Here is a 12,463-nt window from a genome sequence, read left to right as displayed (position 1 = left end):
ATTACCTTGTCAGACTTCTGCATACTTCAGTATGAAGTACTTCAGCCAACAGTAGAAAGGTAGTTTTATGTTGTGAAGCCACTACATGGCATTCCGGCATTTTCTTTTAAAAGTAGTTCTCCACTGACGTATCAAGGGACCCTGTGCTAACCCAGCTTTCCTCAAATTCGTGCATATTGTTTCAAGTTAGTTGTTGTTTGATTCTTAACTGTCACTTCAAGTTCTTCCTCCTTCTAGAGTAAATCTACATGTTCTAAATTATGCCTTCTAAAACATGTATGACATCCAATTGCATCTGATGGATTTGTGCATACATTTTCAGTCAATCAGAAGAACTTTTAATTGTCTTGACTATAGTTTGCATTGAAGCCACTACTGCAATACTCTTCAAGACCTAATGTTTCCTAATACCCACTTCCCTGATGCAATCCTAAGAAGAGAAGAAGTGACCGTATTTACAGTCATTGTGAAACACTTCAGGACGTAACACAAAATAGACCTGAATCAGAGTGCTGTATTGCAGCAGGAGAGATGACTATCAAGCTACAAAAATTATGATCAGCATGAAAGTTCGTAAGCAAGCTATCAAAGAGCTTGTTACTCTAGTAGTAGGAAGCCAACACTTGACTTAGTAGCCTCGTTAATGCTTTTAGGTTAATGAGACAGGATCAGCTACACAGAAGACCTGAACTACAGCAGATTTGTCTTTAGGTTCAACCCTTGGAGACTACAGACCTGGATGGAAATTATGAAGGTTTACACCTGCTTAATGGGGATTAAGACAAAACCAGACTCACTTCCAGGATGAACAAATTGAACACACAATGTTAGCAAGTGATGGTTGTATTGCAGATGTTTTTTGTGTTTTGTTTGTTGTGTGCTTTTTTTTTTTTTAAGGTTCTCCTCTGATATTGATTGCACACAAGTAATAGTACTTATTAAAAACAAACAATAATGCTCTATACAAAGCAGAAACTGCGAACCTAAGTCTAGATAAATGAAGTCATCAAAAATAATCAAGTGCTTTTGAACTTGTCTATTCCCTTCACATCCTGATGGGGATAGTATTTTATTCTGCTAAGCAGAGATACACAGTCTTAACCAGAAATCAGAGCTAATGCAGGGACTTCTGAGAACACAGATTATTGAAATGGAATTTGATTATCTGGATTAATTTCACTATCACTGAAAACACAGCAATGCGTTTCTAAAATTATCGGTTTCTCAGAATAGCAGATAACAAAGGCAAGTTAGCAATACTAAAGATTCTGAATTATGGAAAGTAGAGTTTTTAGATAACAAGCACACTTGCGCACACAGTCAATTTAAGATGTGGCAGAAGATTCAGTTCCTTGTATTGAATGTCAGATGACCTATTTACACCAAATGCTGTGGGTATATGAGTTCAAGTTAGGTGTACTCTTACCTTACAGGAATGGAACAGGTTTTCCATTCTCTGGGTGTTTTATGAAAGTGAATTTTTGGAGGAAGTTTACTAGGCTTAGCAAATCCTTCAGTACTGACCTAATATTAGCACCAACTGCTTCAGCACTTAATGCATAAATTTAGATTTAAGGCTTATTAGTCTTAGAGAACAAATTGTTTCCATCTGGTACACTGCAAGCTCTAAGAATGCATATATTTTTTGGAACTCCGCATGGATTACAAATGTATTATCCAGTTTTTATACAGCTCTATATTTATGTTAATATCAGGTAGATATGGAAGAAAATTGATGCTTTCTAAATTGGAGTTAGTTTTGTCATGCTCGCCCACATACTGACTGGCTTTTCTGCCTTATACCTTTTCAGTTAAGTTGATCATAACAGTAGAGAAGAGACTCAGTTTCTTTCAAGTAGATTTTCCAAGCGACAAGTTCACGACAACTCTTCAAAACACATTTGCTTCTAGGTCAAATTTTGATTCTAATGTCAGTTGGAATGTACTGGGCTAACAGATTTGAAATACTGAAATCCATTTCAAACAAGAGTCTTTCTAGTTATTTCCAGGAATTTTTGGATCGGTAAAATTAAAAAAAAAAAAAAAGAAAGGCAGCTAAGGCTAACACCATCCATAACAGCAAAAAAATATGATGGTTTTGGATAGTATACATGTACATTTTTTATTTGGTACTTTCTAGCATTGCCATGGTATGAAAGTATTTGTAACTGGATGTGTTATAACTTAAGTCCTTCTGACTCGGAACCACTATCTTTTAGTGACTGATACGAGTTTATTTCCTACCCTTCATTTGACATTTGACTAAGGAATTGATATGGAAATCATGGGTTCTGCCCAAATAGTAAAAAACAAAGATAATAGCATGAGAAAGGCATTTACAAAAAGAAACTATTCAAACCTCACTCTGTGAACTATCAAAAGAAAAATATGACTATCAGATCATGGCCTCAAGCTTTTGCAACAGATCACAATTTTATCTCCTGAGCATCAAAGCTCTTTGCCAAGAAAGAATATGAGAAGAAATAAGCAGGATGGACTTCTAGTTACATTTCAAAGTGCACTTGCAACTAAGAACTACTTCAAAAGCAGAAGTTATAAGCCAGAGTTTGTTCAAAGAAGGAAATGGACACAAAAAGTTTCTGAAACTTCCGCTGACATTTTTTAATGTGCAAATTAAACACTCAAATTTTCTAAAGTTCGAAGTTGCTTAGGTGGATGGTTTTATACAGAAATGAGGCAAAACATTTTAAGCAATTATAATTGAATCAGAATTTTAAGTAGAAATAGGATATTCTGGAACACTTGAAGTCTTTACAATTATGTAGAAATAATAACCACTCTTGCTTTGTTCAAGTTACTTTTTAACAATTCATTGAAAAAAACTCTCTAAAGGAACACAGAAATGCAACGTTAACATCCTCCCATATAATTTGCTTGTCTATTACATATGACAGTCGTCAATTATATACCGCATTGTTCAACAATGTCCATTTCAGGATGTACTTAATGAAGTTTAGTGTTTAATTTTAGGATATATTCATTTCACACTGGAAGTAATAAACATTTTGTCGTTAATGTTCTGTCAGAAGATTAATGGTTCTATTGGATGTCAATTCTGACTGGTCTTTACTTTCTACACGCATTTCTAATCCTATTCAGTTACTAGAGACAGCTTCAAGTAAAGATCAAACTAGCTCTCTCAATAATACTATTGCCAAGAAATATTGGTTAGAAACAGGAAAAAATCTACCAAGATGATGAAAAAGTTAAAATATTTGGAATTTGCTTGTTTCTTCCTTGTATTCCAGTACACAATTCAGAAATACTTTGGTTCCTTAAACACACTTTGCTTGGAAGATGAGGTGTATTTAAAACTTTTCTCTTCTTTAAACTGACTACATATATTGAAAAAGACAGTAGTTACATAGTAGTAAGAATCTGGAAGTTTCCATATAAATCAAAGAACAGTAAGTACCTATAGTTCCAGACCAAAGCATCAAAATACCTGAATCTGCTTCATGTTCATTAATTTGATCCAGTCCTTTATCTCAGAAACACTGGTTGGGGTAAGAAAAACAGTATTTTTCTGCAATGCTTTTATTTCTTCTCTTCAGGTCAATACTGGTTGCATTTCAGACAAAGAGAGGAAATTCAGAATCAAGATCCTCTACAGAACTGTGTTTCACCAGCCTTTGCTTAACAACGTGACAGTATTTCTGTCAGGATGAAGCGTGGTGGTTCAGAGCAGGGACAACAGCATGAAACAGAGACCTAGCAGGTGCCTTCATTTCAGGTTGCATAAAGCTAAACTGTGTGAACAAAGGTCACAGCATGGACAAGCTTTATGCTGTCATTATATTGAACAGTATTAATTGACAAGAAGTTAACAGAGTTCTGCAACAGTTTCTAGAGAGCTTCTATGGGTTTCTCTATAGGAGCTACAAATATCAATATCTGAACTTAGAAAAAAAGCCTGGATTAGAGAAACACAGCCCACATGCAAAAGACATTATTATACTAAATTAAAATGTAAGAGAAAAGCAGTCTCTGCCTTTGGTGAGATAATCATAAATCTTGAAATTAAAAATGCCACGGGCTCCTAAGTTGAAAGTGACTGCAAGAGGCGGAAACTCTTGTTGCTTCTTTGAAACAATCTTATATAATCAAGAAATCAAATGGGAAAGAAAAGCACTACAACTAAGATTTGTAGCAAAGAAGATTTACAGAACTAAGAGAATCCCAAACTTACTCTGGATTTGGTAATGTCTGTTTGGTGTACATGTAAGCTATATTTAAGAGATGACTTGTTACAGATCTCTTGTCACTGACGGCTACATAGAATAATTTCACATGTTTCAGCTAAACAGTAGTAGTCATTACGCAATATCAAGATACTGTTCTGTTGGCAAAAACTGGGCACAATTTTCAAGTACACTGCTGGCTTCCTACTACCCTGGTGACATCTGGAATCATACACAAAGTGTACCTGCCTGAATATTTACAGTAACTGCAGCAAAAGTGTCTGAAACATGGTTATATCTTTAAATGACTAGTTAAACCACCACAGTGAAGTCTGGTTATCTTCAAGAATGTTCTATTAAATATGCTGCTGCTAGAAACAGCAAGTCAAATGGTAAAGTTATTCTGTGATTCCTAAAATAATAAAAAAAAACTTACCTGCTACTCTTTCATCTGTTTCCCTATTGCCATCATCAGAGTATCTTGCAAAATCTAAGGAATCGAGAGTACTGATGCTTCCGGCACGATCTTAAGAGGGGGGAAAAATATCAGAAAATCAAAACATCTCATTTTAGAAACTACAAATCAAAGGCTAAGTAACTGTTATGCGAGACTGAAATTTTACTGCATTTTCTAAAAGTCTGTCTCTAAGTAAATAGGAAAGACTAAAGTAAACGGTCTTATGGCAAGTTCACTGACCAGGCACTGTAAAAAATTTGCCTTGGTCCCCCAAAAAGGTGGCATTTCCACTCTGTCTACAGCAGATGAGACACGCAGGTGAGCATCCACAAGAAACCAAGCAGATACAAAGTGTTCTGCAACAAGTTTCAATCAGCTCTGCTCCCATTTTACCTGTAACTGCCCAAATACTAAAAAAAAGGGGGAAAGAAAGTAGTGTATTTTAAGGCATGTTAACACGATCAAATATTTTTCTACAAGTCTCCTGATCTAGCCATTAAACTCAGTACATACCCACTTAATACAACACTTACTAAGGCATGCATTGCCTAGAAAAAACAAAGCAAAGTAAATAGAGTTCATGCTACTGCAGGGATAATATTCACCCTCTAGAATTAAACTGTTAACCAAAAAAATCACAACAAACCCACATTCAAGAAATTCAGTAATCAGCATAAAGTTTTGATCTGTCTTGACATTTTTCATTTTGGGGAGGGGGTTTGAAAGAACAAACAAAATACAATTTTGATGATTTCAGGTCTGTTGAAACATGTGTTCACCTTTATATTACAAAAATGTTCAAAGAAATTACTCAGTGACAAAACCTAAAATAAACAGAACACATTCCTAAGATAACTGAATATGCAGAAATTATAGTCAGTAACTTAGTATCTTTCCCCTCCTTTTGAAATTAATTTCTACGTAGCACTTCAGAAATAATTTTAATTACATTAGAGCTGTTGTCACATTAACAAAGAACAAATTCCATATGGCTGTCAAAAAATCCCATAACTGTCAGTAGAAATAGAAGTAATTTCATCACTTGTCAGTCAAAATTCTGTCATGACTAACATCACAGAAAGTATTTAAAACCCCCTCCGCCCGCAATTCTGCATTGTGTTGGAAAAAACCCCCCACATCTATTCATAAGTTTCTTTTCTGTACATTTAAGCCTAAGTTGTTCCTTAAGGTCTTGTGACACCCTCTCTACATATAGGCCAGCACTAGACTGAAATCAGAACACTTGGACTGAAACTGATTAAATCATCTACACTCACTTGAAAAGCTATAGAGAATAACAAATTTGCCAACTCTGAGCTACAGAGTACCAAAACTAAATGCCTGGCAACACTAACTTAGCTGTTTTATGGACATAAAGTATATGATAGTATACAGTTTATATTTAACCACAGTTTTCCTTTCCCATGACTATGGCTTGTCATCCAGGCAATGAAACAGACTGTTGCTCCTCAATGAGTCTCTGCTCAATATTTAGTTTTAAAACTCAGTGTTCATTTGCAGGTTCTGGTCTTATCTGCATTTTTCCAGATACTAATCTGATTTAATAATTCTCTCTAGGCTGTTCTATAGCATTTAGGAGCATAGTACAAACTCTTCTTTTTACAGCATCTTTGCAAAATGGACCACTGTGAAAGTAAACCAGATTTTATATATGAGGAACCATAGTTAAGAGTGTTAGAGTTCAAAAGTAAACATGGATTTTGCATGCACAGCATGCAAGTCTTCAGAGCTGACTTCTGAAAAGACCTTGTTCACTGAGTTTCATTGGGAGCTGCAAGATCATTTTTTGTAATCAAATTCAAGTTAAAGCAGCAGACAACATTCAGTAATAGATCACATGGAAAAGCTGATGCTTAGGAAAAGTGACCCAGTCTCATATGTAGCATCGCTATGGCAAAAGCAGAAATCAACTCTGTTCCTCTTGCAGTCTTGCCACGTTCACAGCCTAGTTTTGTATTACTCCTATGAAGTAGGTAACATAATAATTATTGACACATTCAAAGCCTTAAGCAGCAAAAATACTTTTCATGTGCCTAGCGGCACGCTTTAAAAACACAGGCTCTCCTCTTACAACTAACAAAACAAATCAGTCATAAAACACAAACTTATTTGTCAAAACAGTCAGAAACTTCTTGAAAAATACAGCTTTCTAGAAAAAAAAGCATGATGTAATCAAAGTCCATATCAAGATGTACACAACAGAAGCCATTTAAGATCACACCAGCAGTTGTAAATCAAACAATTCACAATTCCCAACCACTGAATATAATTTTTACAACTGTCATGGTCCTTATAGAAACTAAACAAAACCAAAGGTTATGATTTTAACATCCAGAAATTGCCTTAAGCACCACATCTACATGCACAGCTGCAATTTGTAGAGTTGAAACTTGTACATTCACCATTTGACTTCTCCTTATCATTACAGTGTTCGTGATAACAGCAAACATCTGACAGTCTCTTTACATACAGGTTGGCATTATGAAGAGACACAAATATCTGGATTCAGATTGGTCAAACCAAACAAAGATGTGCTGAGAAGCACCAGTCTCATGGCTTGTTTCCTGCTACTGTTATTTCCCTCTCCCAGTAATGCTGATCCTCCTTCTCATTACAGAAGTACCTGCCCCAATTATCACCATCCCCCAAGCATGTTGTCATTACTAAACGAAGCCAGTTTGGGTGTTTGAAGTTATTATGTCCATGCTGTTAAACCTGAAGATAAATTTTAAAAGGAAAACCGTTTTTATGTATTGCATTGGTGGAACCTGAATATACACAGAAAACTGTGTAGGGATATCCAAATAAATGCTGAAGGAAATGAAACAGAGGCAACACACAGGTTGGACAGTATCTTCTCAATTCAGCGTCCCACTAGATGATACACGTGGCAGACCTCATCAAGTCGGGAAATTATAGCTTTCGTAATGCAAGTGAAACTAAATTGTTAGCTTGAATAACATAACGAGACTTTTACCACTACTTTGCTACAGGAATCTGCCTTTAAAATACCTGGAAGTGGTTCCTGCTGTTAAGAGGCCACCAGTGTTGAAGCACTTCAGCTGAGACATCTCCTGGCCAAAGTGGCTGCACAGCTATCAATGAACGATCAGGGCTAAGTCAAGTCCCTGCCAAGTCCCAGGCTAAGTCAAGTCCCTGCCAAGTCCCAGCATCAGGGGAAGACTGGGCAGAGATGCTGCCACAGCTCCCACTGAAGCTGGTGCTTTGAGCAGCAGGAAAGGAAGCAAGGAGGGGGGTGACAAAGCTGGTGATGGGTCTGACAAAGCTGGTGAGGTGTCTGGAGCACAAGTCTGATAAGGAGCAGCTGAGGGAACTGGGGCTGTGTAGCCTGGAGAAAAGGAGGCTGAGGGGAGACCTGATCACTGCCTGCAACTACCTGAAAGGAGGTTGTAGCATGGAGGGTGTTGGTCTCTTCTCCCAAGTAGCAAGTGATAGGTTGAGAGGAAACGGCCTCAAGTTGTGCCAGGGGAGGTTTAGATTGGATATTAGGAAAAATTTATTCATGGAAAGGGTTGTTTGGCATTGGAACAGGCTGTCCAGGGAAGTGGTGGAGTCACCATCCCTGGAGGTGTTTAAAAGGTGTTTAGACGAGGTTCTTAGAGACATGGTTTAGTGCTAGAGTTAGGTTATGGTTGGACTCGATGATCCTCAAGGTCTCTTCCAAGTGAAATGATTCCATACATCACCACCAGCAGAGGCATGGCACACACGGGCTGCCTGGCAGGGCTGTTCCAAAGCTGAGCAGTGGCAGGTCTGCCCTATTGCTTCCCCTACCGGACATGTCACCATGGGGCACCCGTACCCATTGCCTCCCTCCTTACCAATGTCTTTTGCAGGCAGTCAACAGTGGAAGTTTATCTCCTAAAACTAATGCAAACATCCAGAAAAATTACAGAATAACATCTTATGACCTCAAATTCCACACATCCATAAAGGATCAGCAATGGATCAGGGGGTGAGAACGGTCTCTCCCTACTGGCAGCCAAATGGGCTCATTCATCAGGGAAAAGAGCAGGGCTGTTTGAAGGGCAGGAATGGGCAAGGGAAGAGCTGTACCCAGCCACGCTGCTCACCCCAGCAATGCGAAATATCACCACTTTTCTGTAGTACAAATAGTTGCACTCCAGTACACTGAGTGGAAGTATTTCAACTAAAGAATTTAGAAAAGAGAACTACTTTGTGAACTATAAGGGGAAAATGATTTAAAAAAAAAAAAAAAAAAATCAATTTTTTTTAGGAAAACAATATATATTTATTTTAGATTTTTCTTAATAAAAAATAAAAATCTTAGGTTTAAGTTATTTGGCAAGGAATAATCAAAGCAGAATCTTGCTGAATCTTGGCTGAATTACATTTTGTTGTTGTTGTTTGTTTATGTTTTTGATTTTTCTGTGTGGTTTTGTTCTTTTTTTCTTGGAAAAAAAAGCAATGTGACACAGCAGTAGAAAGCCATTTTGCTGCCATGATACTCAGATTCTTACCAACAGTCTTCTGTGCATGGATTTTGTATTTCTCCAGTATTCTGAATTAAAATGCTTTTCTTTTTAATCAGCAATTCCTTTTTTGCTAAAAGCTTTCATAATGAATAGCGAAAAAATAATTGCTGTCAGTTTAATGTTTCAGAAACAGCAACGCAACATAACATAACAAGAACAGTTTTGACAAGCAGGTATAAACAACTCCAGAAAGTGATAAGAGAGCGTCATAGGCGCACAGAAAACAAGAGAAATAGGTTTAGGCTTTTCATGGCTCATACCAGTGAAATGTCAGGAGATAGACTGGAATAGTAAAGGTGATTCTCTGTACACTTCTTGTCTCTTATCTCTACCACTGGAAAAGGATCAACAAAATCAGAAAGGTAAGATTCATATTTCATACTCAAAGCTAAGGAGTTTTTTAATCCATTTGTTGAAAAATGCAATGGCTTTAATTTCATTTATGAAGCTAAAAATTATGTTCAAAACCATGTTTTGCTTATTACCTTATACAATCTTTTAAAATATTGCTTCATTCCAGAGGAAAGGAATGTTCATTCCTTTCTCAATCCCAGAACTGTCACCTGTATGACATACAGATTTCTGCTGACAGCTTCTGTTCCCTGGGCATATTCAGCTCTTTCACTGAAAGCTGAGTGTATCTATATAAGGAGGAAAATGTAAAAAGCCTCACAACAAAGTGATATATCTCCTTTCACTGACATACGTAATATGAAAGAGGTTAAGTTTCATTCACTAGGATGGTAAAAATGTTTATTTTTACCAGCTTAAATAAAGAGACATTGAGAGGGATCACATTAGCCATTGTTTCACAGTATATGACTTAAGCAGAAGTAAGTTGCAGTCTTCTGCCAAAATACATTATTAAATAATCTTTACATGAGCATAATGCTAAAAACATAGACCAACCAAATGATAATACTTCTTGATAGAAAAAAATTAAACAAATTTTTAGAAGCTATTTGAATTTATTTTGCAAACATCTAGATTGATGTTAAAAATTACTAGCTGATAAAGCAGCCAATAAGTTGTCAGATTTTCTTTAAAATCACAGGAAATCATATCATCATGTGCTAACATTTAACCAAACAGAGCATACAAAGACCAAGAACTCCGTATTTTTCTTTGAAATTCAAGGAAAAGTAATAATGATATGATGCTTGTACAAGACAAATTAAAAGAAATACCTGTAACCCTGAAGCAAGACTGTTACTATAGTTTTAACTGATGAGCAAAATACCTGGCTAACCACATTTTAAACTGGTCAGAGAAATAACTGGCTACTCCAAATTTGTTTTTGACTGGCATCCTTATGCAACAAGATGTAGGGCAAAGTGAATCCTTCCAAATCAAGATCAGAGCAGCTTTCCCTTGGATATTCCATATGCTAGGACAAAATAATTTCTAGTTTAAGCCAGGCTTTACATGAATTATATGGTTATATTTAGGAAGAAATAGTTGTGAGCAGACAGCTCACACACAGCATAGCAAGTTTTTCGGAGATAGTAAAAGCCCCAAACCCATTAGTCTGGCTAATAACCTATGCCTATCTTGCTACTACAGAACCATCATCCAAACTCTTCAGGAATCCAGCCTCACACATCACTATTTGGAGAAGAAAGAAAAACTACTACATTAAAAAAAACAAGCAAGCAAGCAAGCAAACACTCTGACCTTATACCTGATTGTTTAATATAGTTCTACTTGTTGCCACTGTAGCCTTACTGAACAGGAACAGGCAACATAGCACAGGCTTGGAAATAAAACGTTACAGAACATTGGCCATGCTACTGGATACAACAAAAGATTTATATAGAGACTTCTGAATATTTATCCAAGCAGAGCTCCAGAAGCTCTGTTTCCAAAAACACAGCCTAAGCGTTTTTTTTTTTTTTCCACTTGAGGGAAAGTTAAATTGCTTTAACATTGGTGTAAGAAGTCTTACACAAGCAACTTGATCCACTAGAAGTATTTTATTTGATAATTATATACTCTGTTCACTAAATTAAATTTTTACTACATAGGATTTCACTAGGGACAAACCTTAACAAGGCCTCTCAGTTCAGTCTCAGGTACAACTCTACTTACAAACCATCTCAGGTTAATGCCTTCTAGCTTCTGAATAAAAATAGACATCAAAAGTTACATAAGTGAGTGACTGAGGCCATCAAAAAATATTCCTTAGCATCACCATCTTGATGGCTATTTCTAGAAAAGGAAAAAAGCCCAAACCAATAGGACTCCAGGACGCACTTCTCTGCAGCTGTAGAAATAAGTTGCACTTCATTCCTGAACTGATACTCAAAAATCTGTTTTGTATAACAAAAAAATCATTAAAATGGAGAATTGCTAAGCTTTAATTTCCTATGAATAAAAAACTCGTGATAACCAACAGATATCCTACACCTTAATATATGGCCGTAAATTAGACTCCTAATGTTAAAAATTGCCATTCAATGAAAGTATTTTGGGATTATAAGTGTCAGAAAATCAGGTAATTACAGCTCTATGTGAGAGAATTCAAGCAAAGTTGTCTAATTCTAGGATGCTCTTTCCAATCTATGAAAAAATGAGAAGCTAGAAACCTCTCTACTGCGATGTTTTTCAACCTACACCACATGGACAATTACTAAGGCAAGTTTTAGATAATAAAGGATGTAGTTCCATGTAGCTTTAGAAAATATACAGAAGTTTTTACTGATGAGTTGTGCAATTGTTATGAGTTAAGCTCTCCCTCCTCCCAATATACACAACCCTTTTTGCATGGAGGAACCTCTGACAGAAAATTTTCCATCCAAAAGAAAATTATGTCCTAAGGAGATCAAGGCTGAAACTTAAGAGGTTTGCAAATCAAAGTTGGGGGAAAAAAACATATACATCTGGAAAGGGCAAAAGTACAACATATTTTATAAGGTACAACTTATCTTTATCTTTACAACATCCAACTTAATTTTTAAGTTCAAAGAGATACAGGCAAATCAGCAAGTCAAGAAGTTTCCTTTGAAATGACAGGTCTGCCACATTTCCTTTTTTTTTCCTGTGCTACAGGTACAATAAAAGAACTGTTGAAGTTCAGTCCTAAGGAAATGCAAGTATATAAACACATACTTTATGTCAGTTTCTGTTGGCTGTGAAGAAGTCAGCAAGCTGGGCATTTTACCTTCCTTAAATCTTCAAGTCCTAGTCTAAACTAGCTCTTATGGCCATGCAACAGATGACCTGCTCTCTTCCAGAGATACTGCTCTGGAAAAGCATGGCCTTGAATA

General features: G+C 36.4%; 1 protein-coding gene across 7 annotated transcripts in view; it reads right to left on the bottom strand.

Moving 5' to 3' along the window:
- The window catches only part of RELCH (RAB11 binding and LisH domain, coiled-coil and HEAT repeat containing), an 81,556-nt gene that overhangs the window by 59,298 nt on the left and 9,795 nt on the right, over positions 1-12,463 (bottom strand). For all 7 annotated transcript variants that reach the window (XR_013921847.1, XM_080339682.1, XM_080339685.1 and 4 more), the window contains exon 2: positions 4,639-4,728. Coding sequence is in view for 6 of the 7 variants with exons in the window: in XM_080339682.1 (XP_080195808.1) it covers positions 4,639-4,728 (90 nt within the window). In the remaining variant the exon portion in view is untranslated. The remainder of the gene's footprint in view (positions 1-4,638; positions 4,729-12,463) is intronic.

Source organism: Nesoenas mayeri (assembly GCF_963082525.1).
Source record: "Nesoenas mayeri genome assembly, chromosome: 2".
In the NCBI taxonomy this organism is placed as follows: domain Eukaryota; kingdom Metazoa; phylum Chordata; class Aves; order Columbiformes; family Columbidae; genus Nesoenas; species Nesoenas mayeri.
This window is presented reverse-complemented; position numbering and strand designations above follow the sequence as displayed.